The 19,551-nt window shown below is 21.7% G+C and overlaps 1 protein-coding gene across 12 annotated transcripts in view; it reads right to left on the reverse strand.

Annotated features, from left to right (window-relative positions):
• The window catches only part of LOC129609880 (tropomyosin-2), an 80,453-nt gene extending 62,380 nt beyond the window's left edge, over positions 1-18,073 (reverse strand). For 11 of the 12 annotated variants that reach the window (XM_055522077.1, XM_055522069.1, XM_055522072.1 and 8 more), the window contains exons 1-3: positions 17,952-18,073; positions 4,121-4,277; positions 3,047-3,172 (exon numbers count right to left, since the gene is read on the reverse strand). In XM_055522077.1, coding sequence (XP_055378052.1) covers positions 3,047-3,172; positions 4,121-4,234 — 240 coding nt within the window. In that variant the 5' untranslated portion in view covers positions 4,235-4,277; positions 17,952-18,073. The remainder of the gene's footprint in view (positions 1-3,046; positions 3,173-4,120; positions 4,278-17,951) is intronic. The other variant, XM_055522076.1, reaches the window with a different exon arrangement.
• Positions 18,074-19,551: the final 1,478 nt, after the last annotated feature.

The raw sequence follows: 19,551 nt of genomic DNA on the forward strand, positions 1-19,551 counted from the left end.
TTTTAAGAGGTATTCGAATAAAAACCTAAATTTAATGAATGATCATATATTTTTAATTAGAGCATTTCAATAAAATTAAATTAGAACATTATTCTTCTGTTCTGAAATTAATTTCATATACATAAAAAATAATTGAAAAGATTTTTCAAAAAATTGTGAAAATTATGAAAATTTTGACCAGAAAATTACGTCATATTTTTTTTTGTAAATTTTTCATTTTCCAATTTGGATTTATTGCGCGTGGAAAAAAAAAGAAGCGGAGTGGGAGTGGAAGAGGGAGATTCTTATATTTTTTTGTTAGCGTACGTGTATACAAAAAAAAAACGTGCTTGTATATGTAGGGTACAATAAAAAAAAAAAAGACAAATAGAATAACTAAAAAAAAAAAAGAAGAATAATAAAAATTTCCCAAATTTTCATTTTTAACAACGAGAATTTCCACATCGCACCATGTGTATATGTATGTACTATATATGCACATGTATGTTATGCTCTGAATTTCCCAAGAGAAAATAAAATATATACTTTTATTTTCAGTGAAAAACTATAAAAAAAAAAAAAACAAAATACAATTTCACATATACATGTGAAAAATGTGTGTGTAAGAAAATTTTTTATGAAATTCTATTATAGGAGCATGCGCCACATACTCTAAATCTAATAAATTAAAAAAAAAAGAAAAAAATACAATAAAATATTCGTATATCCGATTTGATCGTCGCATATCGCATTTTCTTTAGATTCCAACCGTATTTGGCCAGGGTGTTAATTTACATAAAGGAATTTTTAACAATAAAAAAAATTCAATGTGTGTATAAGTTTATGTATTTGTGTTAAAAATGAGAGAAATCAATTACAAAATTATAAATGAAGATTTTATAAAATTGCGATTTCATTTTGTTACTGTAAATTTTCACATCCTACACTGCATTAAGAAATAAAATTTTCAAATTATCAAATTATTTCTTTTTCTCTTTTTTTTTTTAATTAATCCTCATTTTGTTAATGAAGTTTTTGTTCCATTGATTAATTTTCATATTTTTAATACATACATATAAGCTGTTATACATCATTAAGATTTTTTTTTGAAAAATATTTTTTATGAATATTTTTTTTTGTACAATACAAGAAAATGTAGAATTTTCTCGTAGAAATTATTGAGAATGTTAATGTACGAGTGTACTACACACGCATATAATTATTGTTTTCTTAAAAATGGATTTTTGGAGATTTGAATGATTTGAAATTTGATATCTGAAATTTTTTGAGAGAGCATAGTTACCTAGTTTCTATATTATTTAATGCTACATGCCATATATATTATATATTCACATTAGAATTGCTATACATTCGTATATTTTTTATTACTTCAAATGTAGCTTACTTCAAAATACTCTCAAGTTAAATTGTAGCTGTTATACATACATATATATTTTAATTATTATATTTATAATATAATTTAATTGATATGAGAAAAAATTTCAATAAAAATTTTATGATATGCAAAATATATTTATACAAGATTGTCCTATGAGATCTTTAATATTTTTATATACATATATATGTGTGTATATGTATATAATTAAAAAAATAGAAAAAAATGTATATTTAATGTGGAATTTGTAGATTAATAAAATTTGTATAATGAAAATTTTATAAAATAATAAAGAAAAGCTAGCAATTAAAATTATTATTGCTGAATAAGTCAACTTGCTGTTACAAATCTGCAATTCGGTATAGACATTTATTTATACACTCCTTATTATTATTTTAAGGTTATTGACAAATTTTGACTATACTATATCGTAAATTCACAAAACTTTTATGCCGTTCCAAATTGAAGGATGAAGTGACTGATTACGAGTACTAATAGATTTTTGGGAAAAGGTTATTTCTCTTAAGTATCAAAAGAGGTTTTTCTTCATTATTCAGATTAATTTTTCTCGTTATTTTGGAAAAATGTCAAAGCTTAACAGTTTTAAGATATCGATATAGGATTTTAAATAAAAATTTCTTAAACATTATTTTTCCTAAACATACCTGCACTTCTTACCGAATTTCTATAAAATTTGGAAATAGACACATTATAGATACTACAGATTAAATCGCAATTTAATTGGGTTATTACATTAATGCCTTTGGAATATATTTTGAATTCTTTTAAAAATTTAAAGAATGTTACTTATTATAATATATAGCCAGAGCATTCTGATCCTGCTGTGTATAAAATAGAAGCATTGTCAATTAAGCAATTTTAAAAAAATGCCATATGTGGGACAGTACAGATTGAATAAAAAATTCAAGTAAACGCGTTTACAATATTATGAATTTTTAACATTACTTGTAAGAGATTTGTTTTATAATGTCGCATAATATTGAGTCTCAGTCGAATATTCGAATTGGCTGAAATGACTACATATATTCGGGTTGTTTAAGAATTATTTCAAATTTCAGAAACATTCAACTACAAATCCATATTTTTTTTTAATTCATAATTAAAATATAATATTAAATATTTTGAAAAATTCGTGAAATTCATTTAAATTACTTTTGAACTCAAATAAGATTTCATTCAACTTTTCTGTATACCAATGAACTTAAATCTTAGATAGAGAAATAATTACGTATATAATTGAATATTCAACAATAATTTACTTTTAATTTAACAATTTGTTTTTTTTTTTTTTTGTGTTTTCTAAATAATTGGAAATTTTATTGTTAAACTGTTAATAATATGATTTTTGCGTTCAGTTATGAATTTTACAGATTTTTTTTACATAAAGAATTTTAATTACAAATTCAATTTGAATTTGAAATTATATAGAAATATTTTTCGTGTTTGTTATCAATTGCTTTCAATCAATTAAATTTTTTTTTTTTACTTTCCATTTTATTTAAGTATTATAAAAAATAATATACCCAATAAATATACCCAATATTATAAATTTTTTCCCATTATCATTCTTAATTTAACTTCATCATTTTAATAAAAATATTATTATAAATATTATAAAAAATTTAAGAATAAAATTTTGATAAAACTTACATTTTGTAATGCCTTATTTTTCTCTTCTAATTTTGTCATAACTTGTGTAAGAGCTTCTTGTGTTTGATCCAATTCATTTTCAACTGTTTGGATTTTCTTTTGTAGGTTACGAGCTTCTTCTTCAGCCTATTTTATATAATAGAAAACAAAAACCAAATTAAAATTTAATTTCTGTTTAAATTGCATATGAGTATAACATATTAGACAAAGTTTTAAGATTTTCAAATTCAAGTTTATTTAAGACATTATTTAAGACAAGTTTGAGTACCTCTACTATTTAAAGACAAAACATAAGTTCATTTTTAATAAATTTCAAATGAATTCTTTAAGTTATTGTTTCTGCATAAAATTAAGTACATACGAACTCAAATAATGCTTTGCATTTTTTTTTTCAGTATGATAGTTAGGTATGATTAAGTATGATAGCATGTGCTAATAGCTATCATACATAAATAATTAATCTGAAATTATTTACATTATTCTATGTCTTAGGGGTCAGACAGACATGCAACGAAACTTTTGCGTCAATTAAAATCAGCTGCAATAACTAAATTACAATTAGTTTGTAAAAAATTACAAACCGTTTGATTGTTTATTTTCATGTGATCATACAGTTGTATGTTTGAGTGGAATACAAATAATCAATCAAACCGTTGCAAAATTAAAAATAGTATGTCTGCCAGGGCCCTTGTTATTATACTACATTTTTAGTAAATTTTAAAAACTTTTTTTTGGGTATGTGTTAAAAGTCGTTGGTCTTCATTATCATTTACACGTGTTGTGCAGAAATTAATATAAGTCCAATATTAATTATGTGCCTTTCTAAAATTTAAATTAAAATTAAATAGCAATATTATGGCATAATAGATGAATTTGCCGGCAGCTTTATATTATCTTAAAACCATTTCTAATTTATTTTTATAAAAAATTTATTAATCGGTAATTTTGAGTAAAATATTCATTACATACATTTTCAAATAATTTAAATTTAACATTATTTTAACTATATCGTATATATTATTTTATTAACATCACAATTCATTGATTATTTAATATTTTTTGTTATATTTTTACCTTTTCTGCACGCAAGTTAGCATCACGAGCTTGTTGTTCGCAAAGAGTTGCCCGTTCTAATGCATTATCTTTGTCGATTTTCATCGCTTGCATTTTCTTCTTAATGGCATCCATGGTGTTGGTTTTTTTGTTTTACACTCCAATTACTTAAAGAAAACTGTACGAAAAAAAAAAAAAATAAAAAGTATATATAAATTAAAAAGTATAATAATGTTTTACAAATTAACTATAATGAGTGTTTGTTTTTTGATTGAAATTAATTGAAATCAAAATTGTAATCATAATAACAATAATAATAGTTATAATTATATTACAAGTAACGATTATAATAATAATTGGTTATTCAACTATATATAATAAAAATTAATAATTTAAATATTAAAAATTATTTTTCATAATTTCAATTAAAGAAGAAACGAAAAAAAACACAAAGTGTTTTCCTTCGCAATTTTTAACATTTTTGATTGGCTAGCCCCTATAAATATGCAATATAAAAATGTTTAAATTTTTGTTATTGCAATATTTTAAAATGGAATGAACTTATTGGTTTATTAAAATTATTTATTTTTGGTTTTACCATTATAAATTCAATAATAATGTTTATTTTGAATACCATTTTTGGTAACTTGGTGTCTTTGCTTTTAATTTTTATTAATATTTTTTTTTTTTAAAGATATTTATGTTTTTAGTTGCATATGTACGTATTCTTGTTTATGCATTGTATGTTTAATAATGTACATATACACATATTTTTAATTAATATACAATGTTTTCATGTCATTTATAAATAGGTTGTATAACATGCGACTAGATATTTTTTTAAGATAATGTTTCAAAGTTGCCATCAAAATTTTAGAATATATGCTTGTGTTTTATTTGTTATAAATAAATTAATTTTGCATTTTTAATTTTTGTTTTTTTGCTTTGTCGCCAATATTAAGAAAAACTATATAGGGAAAGGAGTCCTTGATATAGATTCATGTATTTCTTACATGTTTTAAATTTATGTAGTTTTGAATTATGTTTTGATTTTTTTTATATTTTAAGTTATTATGGTTTATTAGTCTTAAATATGTTGATAATAATTAGCCGGGAAAGTATTAAGATAAATACGATTCTTTGTTTTTAAGTATAATTTTAATTAAGTGTTTGGTCAATTGAAATTATTTCGGTGAAATGGGCCTACAAAATGGTGTGGAAATGAAAATTATTAATCTATTTTATAATAAATAGCGATTAGGTAGTATAGTGGCATAGTTTAATAACAATAACTTCCAGTTTGTCTGTATACATAGTATAAGGGATGTATACTATAACTATAATCTGCTAAATTTTTCACTCATTAGTGATCCGTGAATAAATAAATTATTTTCAGAATTAATAGAATTTAAATTAATATTCTGTGAATTTCAGTTTTGTATAATTTTTGGGACACATCGTATCACAACAACTGCTTTCTTACTATATGGATTCATTTCGTATTTTTAACAATTTAAGGTAATAATAAAATGATTTTCTTAAAATATTATAATTCAGCTTTATTTTTCGGTTAAACGAATTAATAAAATTTTAGAAAGTTTTTCTTCATTAAGAGCTAATATTAAATTATTTCAAGTGACTTGACTAATAATAATTAACTAATTCTATTAAAATCTTATATTTCTAAAATTTGTTTCCAAATTGGACTTGGTTGATCAACTTTTTATTTTTTTAATTTGAAACAATTATGTATTTAAGCACATCTACCTCAATGCAATTATACCCTATTAATTAACTTAGTTAATAGGGTATAATTAATTAAACTTAGTGATGATAAGCCGCTATTTTAAAAAAAAATATTTGAAAAATCTTTATAACAATCTATAAATACAAAATTCAGCAATCACAATTCATAAGCCGAATTGTATATTATTGCAATATTACTGTTATTTTGAAGCCACGTCACAGGTATTTTCCACTTTTATAATTATTTCATTAGATTATATAAGAGCAATAAGACTTCTTTATAATATAAGAATAAATTTATCAAAATTTGTAACGCATACATAAGATGGACGATAGTATGCTGACTACATCACATATTTTCTATATTATTTTCTCTTATTTTACGATTGTAGTTTTTCAATAAATTTTTTTAATATTTTAAAATCTCTATTATAAAATATTCAATATAATTTTATAGAAGTATGCAATTGAATTGCGTGTATGATTTTTTTTTTTTTTGGTTTTTATAATTTTCTAATATAGAATTTCAAATATTTTCAAGAGTAAGTATAGAAATCTAAAAGATCACGCTTAATAATTTAATGTATTTTATGTACAAGTATACAATAAGAAAAAATATTTTACTTAATTTAGGCATCAAAAATTAAATAGAAATATTAAAAAAAAAAAAAAAAATAAATGAAAAAATGCGCTCGCTTATTAATTGAATGAATCAACGGAATGAATGAATGAATAAACGAAAAAATGTAAGAAAGAATTGAATAGAAAGAGAACAAAAAAAAAATATTAAAATTGAAATGATCCCGACTTTTAAAGTTTTGTGTCTTCCATTCCACTTTGCAATTTTGTTTTTCATCCATTCTTTTTAGAAAATGAGTGTATGGAATGGAAGTGTGGTGTGTTTTGTGTGCGCTGTGTTTTACTCAGCACTGTGCTTTACTTATTCAAGTGTCGCTTTTCTTTTATTTTTATTTTCTTTTTGATTATTGATGCTTTTATTTCTTTAATTCCTTTGTTCTTTTTTTGGTGGTTTATTTATTTTCAAAGTCACATATTATTTGCATAATAATTACACCAATTTTTTTGTTTTTTTTTTTTTTGTTCAGCTGACTGCCGTGTTCTAGTTAAATGGCTAATACGTGATTAAAATATTTGGGTATGAAATTGAACTCAAAATATGTGCGATTTATTTAAATGTAAAATTTTCACAAAAATTTTTAGTGATTCAGCAAAAAAAAAAAATAGTTATGAAAATTACCCTGAAAATTCTTTAATAAATTTTGTCGATTTTATAATTTTTTGTTTATTAAAAAAAAAATGTTTTTTTTTTGTTTTGTTGCTTTATTAAAAAATATTTTAATGCCCCAGTTATTTGTTGTATTATTAATATTTTTTTTTGGTAAATTTTTAATAACAAAAATGGAAAATAAGTTAAAAAAATGCATAACAATTTTTTTTTTGTTTTTGTTTCTATTTTCATTTTTTTTTTCCAACAATAACTTTTTTATTCATTGTAAACTAAGGGTTTTAAAAAATAAGTGCAACTATATACAAAAACTTTGTCATTAATATTTAAGTAAACGTAATACCTATATGTATAGTAAGTACCTACAGGGTGTTGAGAAAAAAATTGAATTTTGAAATAATTGAAGTATGCGCAATGTTTGTCGGTTGAAATTGAAAGAATATTGAGAGAATTAGAATGAAAAGAGTTCAAAACACTCTTTATAAAGTTATAAGAATAAAGTTATAGTTTGTATGTGGAAGCGTTTGGAGACTACTATGCCTTATAATCGGTATTTGTACTTTATATTGTTATATAACTGTTAACTTTACTTTTAACATTAAATACTTTAAAAATTCAAGAATTTTGCTTTGATATACTTTAAAGATATTATGACATTCCTAATATGTAAATGAGTTTGGAATGTTCTATACATTTGGGATAATATACGACATATTGTAAGTGGCTCGACATTTTTATATAGAAAATAAGTATCAAATTCTTTTGGCCAAATATCTAATTATTTTCTTTTACTAATTACAATAATTTCATAAAAAAAAAACATTTATAACAGCTACAGTTAAGCAAATATAACATTTCAATTTTGTAACACTCTCATTCATTTAAATATTCCAAAATAAATCATTTTATTAATCATGTATTCCGGTAATTTTTTCACTACCAGATTACTAAAATTTTTATATACATAGGTTAGGTTTTACTCCATAAAAAACGGCGTTTCATTTGTAAATTATTCCAAATTACGACGAGATAATTTGGAGTGACATATATCAAAGCCGCAATTGGAGTTTAATTTTTGAAATTACAAATATATATTTTTATCTCCTCAACTATACTACTTTATTGAGGCTGGTGTATTTTGGAGAAAACATGGAACTTAAACGTTTAGATGATCTTAAAAAGATTTATTTAAAATTCAGGAAAATTGTTAGTTATTATATTAAATAATTTAGTCACTATACTCTTATTATATGTAAATATTTTGGGAGATTGTCATAATGTATACTTGTTTTAAAGTGCCCAAATCTATTTGTGTAATATGAAAAAATTTTAAATACAAATTATTTTGTAATAAAAATAATGTTAGTAAGTCTTAATTACATGTAATTATTATTTTGGTTTCTATAAAATTTATATGAGTTTTATTTTCAGTTTGCTTAACTTTTCTAATAATACAATAGCTTTGAAATAAGTTCAAATTTTAGTTGAAAGACAATTTAGTTTGTACTTGTGTACAAAGGTGCTAAGTAGTATAAATGTAATAATACACATAGAAATGAACTTACAATTTTTTGAATAAATTGTGTATTTTTAAATATTTTTCATAATAAAATGTGTCACCCTGTTCAAATGCTATCAACATTGATTACGCATATATGTATGTATATATATTAACATGAATTTCTTGCACGTACAAGCATATTATACTTATGTTTTAAATGATATATCCATAATTTATATAGAGAGGGAGTCAGTTAATGTACGAACGTATATGATATGCAAATATTTGTAAAATTTTGTAAAAACAAAAAAAAAATATTTTTTTTTTTATTTGCAAGATTTTTCAACAAAATGATGAATAATATAGAGAAAAATGTATGAGTATGAAGTTTTTTTGTTGTTTCTTTCTTGTAGAAAGTTTTATCTTTATGTCATTTTTTAAGGATACAATAAAGGTGTACGGTATACAATATTGTATAAGAGTATGAAAATGAGCTCATACACACGGTAAACCATCATTGTTAATAATAATATAAGTTTGTTAAGAAAAAAACTAAAAATTTGATTATGTATGAATCTTGTATTTATAAAAAATATTAAGATTAATATATTGTTTTTAGTCAAAATACCAAACATATACAAACACAAATAATATGCATATATGAACCTTTTTGTAATGTCTATATGTATATAGAAGATGTATACAGAAATTAAAGATTTTGTTTTTATAATAAAGAAAACCTTGTTTGTAATATTTTTGAATATGACAAATTAATTCTGTTTAACAAGTATGTAGATATACTTCAATAACGACCTTGATTCAATTTATATCTTTATTAATGTATACATTTACGTATACATATAGTATATTTATGTGAACGAGTATATAATATATATAGTGTAATATACGAGAATTGGTAAAAATTAATTGAGGAAGGATTTTTATCATGTATATTATGAATGAGCCGATATGCAGCGTATTTCGATTAATTAATAAGATAAAAAGGCGAATGCAAATACATATTGTAAGAGCATTGATATACAGTATGTAAGAGAGTTGCAATTTTTATATATTTTTATATAAAAATAAATGTAAGTTATCGGTATATAGGTAAATATTTTTAATATTATAAATATACAACAATAATATTATATAACTTTTAAGGTATAAGCCATATTTTCGATAAATCTCGAATAAATAAGAGAAATTAAAATTATTTAAAAATTATAAAGGAGACTGATGATTCATTTGGAAAATAAGGGATAGGGAAAAGTTTTCTTACAATCAGTACTTAAACGCAAGGTGTATTTTCTATGGTTTGATAAAAGTACTGATGCGATGCGTTTTTCATGAAAAGTTCATGAGCTAGTTTCAGTGACGAATAAAACTTAAATATTAATTTTGAAAAAAATTCTTTAAAAAAGTTCAAATAAGATTTGAGAGAAAATTCAGTATCCGAATCCTGGACTTATTAGTTTTTTGACAATCAGATATGATTTATATTAACTTTTAAGTAAATTTTGTTAATTGCTGTTCAGTATATGAGCAAAAATGCTGAATCGGTATATAGGAAAGATTTAGTTTAAGGGATCTGTATAGAATATGATTATAAAATCTTTTACAATTGGAGGTTGTAGTTGGAAAATTTGTTGAATATCCTTGAACTTATAAGATAACTTAAGTTTAAAATTTTAGATATTTCAATTCCTACAAATATATTTTTCTAAATGTGATTATATATCATTATATATCATTATATATTATTATATATCATTAGATTATATTAAATATTTATAATAAATTTTCCTTTTTATATCATCAAAAAATGCAATTTTGTAAATGAACATATTTTTAAGCGGATGAGCTTTATGAGCTCTCAATTGTTTGATATATTCAAAATTACAATATTTTTTTAAAAGTTTTTTTGAAATAGGTACTAGAATGAAAGCTTGCATTGTGTGATTAACCTTATATATGCTTATATTTGTATTATAGAGTTTATATTAGTCTTATAAAACATCAAAAATATGTTTTTTATACCCGAAGAATGTATGATATACCAAGTTGTGCTATGCTGTTTTCTATGTTCATATAAAATGCTTTTTTTTATACATTCTACATATTGTGGGGATAACACTTTTAAAATGTTTACATAAGTTTAAGAGATTTGATAATTCAATATGATTAAATTCAATATGATTTAAATGTCAAAGAATAAGGCGATTTACGCACAAATTTTTCTAAAAAATAAAAAATAAAAAAAATTGTACTAAAGAAACCAAAAATTTATAATTTTACCCTCCTTTTACTGAAATATTTTTAGAACTAAGGTCTTGAATCACTTTATTTGTTTTAAAAGAAAATTTTTATTTTTCACAGTGTTACAGACAAGTATTTCGTTTTTTATTTAAATTAAATATTTTGTGTTTTTTTCTTGTTATTTTTATAAATAAATTTTACTCTACATATTGTGTAATTTTGCTTTGTTTTTTTTTTTATTTTCTATTTAGTTTGTTCTGCAAGAGCACGATTCAAGAACGCTTCCTTAAAATTAAAAAAAAAAAAATTTTAATGAAATTTAACCTTATATCAGCTTTATTTTAAAAATAGATACAACGATATTGCTTATTTAATCATTTCAGTTATATACGAGTATATATGTATGTTTAATATATAGCATGCGATAAGTAAAAATTTTTTCTAAAATGTTGCAAACACACTTATAACAAATATTCAAAAAAGAAAATTTTATTAGTCTCATGCGAACATAATTTTCTTTGTTGGAAAAACAAATCTGTGAAAGTTTTCCGCACACTATTATAAAAATATAACCTTGAGTTCCAGTATAATGCTATAATAAGCTTTAATAGAATTTTCTAACTGTATTACTGCAATATGAAAATGAAGGTGTATTGTGGTAATCACGGATATAAACATCGAATGCAGATTTCAATTAAAATATGTCAATTTGATCTTAGATCTGGATTTGTAGACGTTTTCCGTGTACGAATATCGTAAATAAATGAATAATAACTTAATTACTTAGGATATACTACTATGTGTTTAGTATTAAGTAGTAAATAGGTGTAATACTACTATATACTAAATAGTATATAGTAGTATTACAGGTATATACCGCTATATATTACTTAGTATTATAGATAATATTGATTAATAACTTAAATTAATTGATTATACATAAAATATGTAAATACTTATTAGTATGTGAATAGTATTTATTAAATGAACTTCTCTCCTGGCTACCGCAACCATCTATGATAAACATGATCGATAAGTCACGCTTGTTATCAATAATGAAATAACCTTGATATTTCTTTCGGCTGCCAAAGCTGTGAAATCACTCATATGCAAATTGTATTCAGCTAGCACGGCACTATCGCGTTGGAGAAAGTTAGGCGAGAAAAAGTGAAATTTATCCAGTTAAAGTAAATAATATTTTAGCATTGCACAGTGTGCCGTAATTTGTATGTGTATATTATTTATTAAATGAACTTTTCTCCTGGCTACCGCAACCATCTATGATAAACAAGATCGATAAATCACGCTTTTGGTCAATAATGAAAAAGCCCTAGTATTTCTTGTGGCGGCCAAAGCTGGGAAATCATTTACATGCAAATTCAACTAGCACGGCACTATCGCGTTGGAGAAAATTAGACGAGAAAGAGTGAAATTTATCCAATTTAAATAGATGATATTTATGACACAGCACACTCTTCTGTGATTTGGTATACTTAAGTAAATGGCGTATACGTATTTTAGTTTTAGTTAGTGTATGTATAGATTTTTACTCTACTTTTAAATTAAGGGAAAATTAAAGTGTGGTGTATACTACCAGTGGTGAACGTGTTAAATTCATTTTGAATAAAACCACCAATTTTAAAATTATTGTGTACAAAATACGTATGTGAAATGCGTATACATGAATGAAAATATATTTGTATTTTGTAATAAAATTAATTTTAACTTTAATTATTAATAAAATTTCATAAGAATTCAAATGTAAATTACATACCTATACAATAGTAAACTACCTAAATTTTAAAATCAATTAATTTTTTTTTCTCCTATTTTCTTGTATTGAATTTCTTTTTCTATTTTTTTTATTAGATAGTATATAAGACTGTGAATTAAAAAAAAGGGTGATTGCAAGAAAAAAAAAAAAAAGAAAACTAGAAAAAAAAGCAGAACCAAAATAATTTTTTCATTTTGCGGTTTTGAACATTTTATTTGTAAGTATATTGGTATTTTGTAAAAAAAAAAAAATAAAACATAAAATTGCAATATTTGAAATCAATTACAAAAAAATATAGTAAGTACTCGTATATGGTAAATAAATCAATTTGAATTAAAATTGCCTCTTAATTTATTTTATTTTTTATGCAATTTATTTTTACTTTTTTTTTCATACAGGTGAAAATTAATATTATCTTTAGTTTTTTCCTCTTATATATTTTATTACAAGGGCGTACACAGAGAAAAAATTATATTGAATTTTTGAAATTTATGTTGAATTTTGTATTTGCAATACCAAAGTGGTACTTAGCTAAATTTGATTTGGTTTGATTTTCTTTACCCATAGAAATATTAATGAAATTCGGATTTCATTTCAATGACAATTTTTGAATTTTTAATATTGTATGTATAATATTTTAGATATTATATAAGAATTGAAAATATATTAAGGAGACATACCTAAAACAGAATAACGTAAGAGACCAAGATCATATTAGTGTTAATTCAATTTTATTGACATTTCATAAGAATTCAAATGTAAATTTGCAAAATTCAATTTTTCCTACTTAAACAATTGAGTGTTTAAAGTTTTAGGAAAATTCACTAGAAAATTCATTAAATGATAAACTAAGCTCTAAGCCTATTTTTAAATTTCTTTTTATTGTATTATGTATACAATACGTAGGTTATGTGCTAACCACATCAGATTTTTTTTTTTTAATCAGATCTTTAAGGTTACAAAATTTTTTCGATCTGGTCAGACTGTATACTCTGAGTAACTCTGTAAACTATGCATTTAATCAAAATAAGCTTTAAAGAACGAAAACTCCCTTGTATGAAAATATATTATGGAGAAACACCTGAATGTAAATCAAACGTCAACTTGACTTATTTGTCACTCAAGTTGATGTTAAATTTATATTAACGTCAAGCCTATAATCAAAATAATTTTAAATAGAAATGTATTAAGGAGAAAGATTTTTTTGTGTGTAAAAAATTATGTATGAAAATATATTTATTGCATAATTTTGGTTTACGAGTATAAAGATGAAATTAAAATTATGAAAAGAAAAAAAAAAAATTAAGAAATGTATACAATATAATCCACATGTACATTTGCATATACATATATATATATACATATAAATATATAGAATCATATCTTATTGTATACAGTGCAACTGTATATTTTTAAATACATATAACAATGAAAAACAAAATTCAATTAAATGAATTTGTATTAAGTATTTTGAGACAAAAATGTTTTTATAAAAATTTTATTACTGTGTACCTATAACAGTAACAACTATGTCTGAATTGAACATAATTTTGTTTATAAATAATATATTTGTATACTAATATAAATATATATATATGTAAATTTAATATATAATATGCGAAAAAATCAATGTGAAAATGTGAAAAGTCTAGAAATTTCTAAAAATAAAATCTTTAAAAAAAAAAAATTAGAAATTTTGTAGAAAAAATGATTTTTTTTTCACTCTTCTATATTATACTGAATATCATCTGAATTGAGGGCATCGGAGATAATATTATTTTTTTTTTTTTTTGAAAATGAAAAATTATTTAAAAATAAATTAAAAACATTTTAAATAAACAAAATGTATATAGGTACCTATGTAGTTATATAGAAAAAGTAGAAGAATTTATAACATATAGTAGATAATTCAATATTTTTCAGGAATCTCATTTTCTTAATCCAAATTAATAATAATAATTTTTCATTTGAAAAGTTAATTGATATTAATTGATGATATTTGCCAATTAATAATTTATTAAAGATAAAAATCATGTCAAGAAAATTCGATTATAACCGTATACATATACTATATTTATACCCTATATGTACTAAATTTACTATAAAATTACTAGCAGTGATTTGGTATTCATTTATACTGTATAGTGTTTTAGTAATGTTTAAAGCTGATAATTTGTAAATATGAATTCATTCCGGTACACAAACACACACATTATGTATTCATATTTAAATTTTATTTTTCATTATTGTATTATATATGTGTGTCTATATTATATACGTATATGTATATATACAAAATTTAAATATAATTTCGTATTAAATATAATGTAATTTAATATATAGTTTTCTTCCATTTGAATTATTATGAAAAATTAAATCCGCAGATAATAAATTAAATTTAATACATTAAATTATATTTATTTTGTTTTTTCAATATAATCCATGTAATACTCGTATTAAAATAATAAAATTCACAATTAATTTATAAAGATGTTTGTTAAATTTTGATTTAATTCCTTTTTTTTTTTTTTTGTTATTATAATAGAAAAGGGTAGTTGAAGAACATTCAATAAAATCTCGTAATCGAATACGAATTTGTTTTAAAACGTAAGTACTTATTATTTAGTATTTGATGAAGCAAAGAAGTATTATTGTAATCATCATCTATAATTTACGATTTATAAAATTCTCAATTCTCTTGATCTTTGTTTAATTATAAAATTTTTACAAGGAATCCGATTTCTTTTTTACATTTAACTTAAATTAAAATTTTTGATCGCAGCAATTTTAATTTTGTGCTGATGCTTTTGATATTAAATGTCTTCTTTAAAGGAATAGATGGCTTATGGTGAAAACCTTCTATTCAACATAAGAAAAATTTTAAAATATTTTACAATTAATAGAAAAAATTTATATCAAGTTCAGTATTTTGTACTGTTACATTTTAGTAATTAAAGTATGGTTTTTTAAATTTACAGTCTACATATTTGTGTAGTAAGTTAAGAATGATTAGTACTGAAGTAGTATTTTAGGATTTTTTACTAAGTTATTTTAAAATATGGTATAGGACATTTTTTCTATAAGCTTTCGGAATGTTGTGTATGTGATTGAATATTTTTTTTTGAAATAGATGAAAATCTCGTTAAAAAAATATTCAATTTTTTTTAACATAAAGTTGACAATATTAATTTTTTGAAAAGATTGCTATGCACAGAAATATTGTAGTGACGGGATATAACACATCAATCGTGCTCTAAACTTCATCATTAGTTTTAGATTATGTTTCATATTATTAAAACACGATCTTTTAATTATTAAAATCCTTAGAATTTTATAGAAATTTGAGCTAACAAAAAAAAAAAATAACCTAAGAAAGATCTTTTTAACTTACAATAGTAGATATTAATTACAGAAATATATTTGGAATCTTTATAACTATACCGGAAACTAAAAAATCAATAGGTTTATTAGAAATTCTATTTCAAGTACCCAATATAACAATAATTTACTTAAATTTTATATTTAAAATTAAGCAGTTCACAATTTTACTAATTCAATTTAATACCCATATTATAATAAGTATGTGCGTTAGTATATTTTTATATGTGATACAAAATTAAAAATAGATAATGTGTGTTGAGTAAGTATATAAAATATTTTAATTTACACACAGTATGCATATAATATGTTTATGTAACATTGTATGTACGCTGTTTATTTAAAATTATTTTGGTAAAAATAAAAACAATTTTTTTTTTTTTGTTTTTTTTATATTTAAAAATTAAAAATAGAATTAAAAATACTGAGATATTTAATTTATTTTCTGAATTTCTTTATTTTAAAAGAATAAATGCAAAAAAAAAAATAAGAAAAAATTAATTACAACTAAAAATGTTAAAAAAGAAAATTCATCAGTTTATAAAATATGCAGCAAAAATATGCGAAAATTTATTATGTAATTTGGCATTACTAAATATATATTTTTTTATAAAATAATATGTGTGATATAAGAATAAAATATTGAATTTGAATGAAATATAAATGTAGAAATGTTTAAGAAAATTAAATAAGAATTTAGAATAAAATTTCCAAATTTTCATAAAAGTATTGCAAAAAATAGTCAATTTTCAAAACTGAATATTTCAACATATTACAAAATAATTCAAATTCTATTAAATTTAATTTCCAAATTTAAAATTTTGGAAATTAAATATTTATAATTAATTTGAAGATATTAAAATTGTGAGAAGATTTTATTTATTTAATTCTTCAATTATTTTCATTAATGATGAATAATTTAAGATTTTCATCATACTTATATAATAAGATTTTTTAATATTGCTATATTTTGTTATACAGGAATATGTAAATGTTCCTTAATGATATTGTTCTCTATTTATAATAAAATAAAGATTACAATATTATATATGAGTACGATATTTTAATATACATAAGTATATAGATGTATATATGTACTATAGATGTATACTAGATAAAATGTATTTTTCTACTTATATATACACTTTTTAGTTCTCTCTACATGATAAAACTATTTGTTTATGCCTTTAATATTTTTCTCATATTTTTTTTTATGTTTATTATTTTTTTTTTTCTTTTATTTTGGAATATTAAAAATATATGCAAAGAATTTTCATTCTATATTTATTTTTTCTTCATTTACACAATATTAGAGCACTTTTTTTTTATATAATTTATTTTATTATTTATTTATAATAATTAATTATTTATATGAGTTGAAAATATTTAAATGCAAATCAAAATTTTTTTTCTTTGGCTAACCAATCAAATGACAACCAGATATACATATATAGTCTTAACACCTAACGGATAATTGTACGACCATTGTATATATAATAAAAAATTTACGATCATAATGATCGTAATTATGAACACATAATTAAATATTTTAGAAAAAAATGTTCATATTCATTATAAATAAAATTTTAAATTTCCATAATTTTACTATTTAAAAAATTTATTTAATTATTTTGATTAAATTTCTTTAAAATAATTTTATTATAATTATTATACTTAAGCTTTTTGTATTTTTTTACTCAAATTTCGTTATTTGATCTTAAAAGTTTTCGTTTTTTTTTTTTTTTATCTCTTATCAGGAATTATCAAGAAAATTATTTCATATTCTTATTATTATTGTTATAACTATTGTTATTATATGATCTTTTTTCTTTTTTTTTTTTTGTAGCTTCTTAATTTTCTTCTTCTCTTACTGTTATTGTTATTGTTATTATGATTATATGATTATATTATATTATATTTTTTTTTTTATTATTTTATTTCTACTTACAAACTCTACAATAAACCTATCCGCGACTTGAACGGATTGTGATGTTCAACTGAAAAACGGGCAAAAGCGAATTTAATTTTTTGGTTCAATATATTGCTGACGTCTGCTTTTAAGATACAAAAATAACAACAAAAATGAAAAGAAAATATATTTATGCATATATATACATACACAATATATATTTAGATATATATGTATATGTATAGATGTTAGTGTATTATTATTTTCTTATTATATATTTTATATTATTTTTCTTTTATTTTTAATTTTTTAAAATTTTATTTAAAAAAAAAAAAAAAGTAAAGCATAAAGCAGAAAATGCGAATGAATCTAGCCAGATATTTTTAAAGTTTTATAAGATTTTTTTGTTTTTGTTCTTGTTTTTTTTTTCTTTCTTAATTTTAATTTTGTACACTCATTTATTTTTATTTATTTTTTTATTTAATTTTTTTTTTTTTTTTTTTTTTTAAGTTTTACTTTGCTGCACTGTTGCTGTTTCTTTGATTTAATATGATAATTTTCGAGAATCGATTTTATTTTATTTATGCATTTTTTTTTTTTGGGTTTTGATTTCTTTTTAAAATAAATCCTTAATAATTTTTATTTTCCTGTTTAATGCTAATAATAATGTAATGCAATAATATTGAATTATTCTATATGCATAATATTAAGTATGCATATGTATGTATGTATGATTGTTAATGGAATTTGATAAAAAAAAAAATTGTGAGAATGTTTTGCCGTTACTGCCGGTATACACATAAAATTTTGGTTTTTTGTGTTTTGTTTTTAATAGTTTTTATTATATGATTAATAATAATACGGTATTTTATATCTGAATTGCAGTAAAATACGATATTAATACACAATCTTTGAATTGCAATAACATACGGTATCTTAGCTCTGAATTGAAGCAAAATACGATATTAATACACAATCATTGAATTGCAGTAAAATACGGTACCTTAGCTCTGAATTGCAGTAAAATACGATATTAATACAGCTTATAGTTTGTAATTGATGAATTGTGTATCAATGTAGAATTAATAAAATTTTGAAATCACAAATTTGTTGACATGATTAGTTTGGACTAGAATTAAAGAATTTGTAACATTTTGAGTAGATCAATTTTTATTATAATTAAAAAAAAAATTTTTTAAAATAATTACTAAGTTTCATTGCAAGGTCTTAGTCAAGTCATGATATATACATATATCAAAAATGTTCATTGATATTTATTTGATTTGATTAAATTTTGAAGAAACGTGTATAATAAGTCGCCTGTAAATTTTATTTAATAAAAAAAATAAAATGTCCAATAAAGCATATTGAAAAATTTTTGATTAGTGAAAACATTTTGCATATTTTTAGGGGCCGAAAGAAATTTGCAATAATTTGGATTAAATGACAATACTTTATTCAGTAGAAAGAAAATTGGGAAGAAAAAAAAAACTGTAGGTATGCTAAAAACGTAGCCCCACTTTTCCCACTGAGTGAATGACTTAACAATTTATTGAAAATTCAAAAATACCATTACTTTGTCTAAATAAGATGCACATAGGCGTACAGCGCAATATTTCACTCTCAAATACTCTACTCA

Source organism: Condylostylus longicornis, unplaced genomic scaffold (genome assembly GCF_029603195.1).
Source record: "Condylostylus longicornis isolate FDR11 unplaced genomic scaffold, ASM2960319v2 ptg000040l, whole genome shotgun sequence".
In the NCBI taxonomy this organism is placed as follows: Eukaryota; Metazoa; Arthropoda; class Insecta; order Diptera; family Dolichopodidae; genus Condylostylus; species Condylostylus longicornis.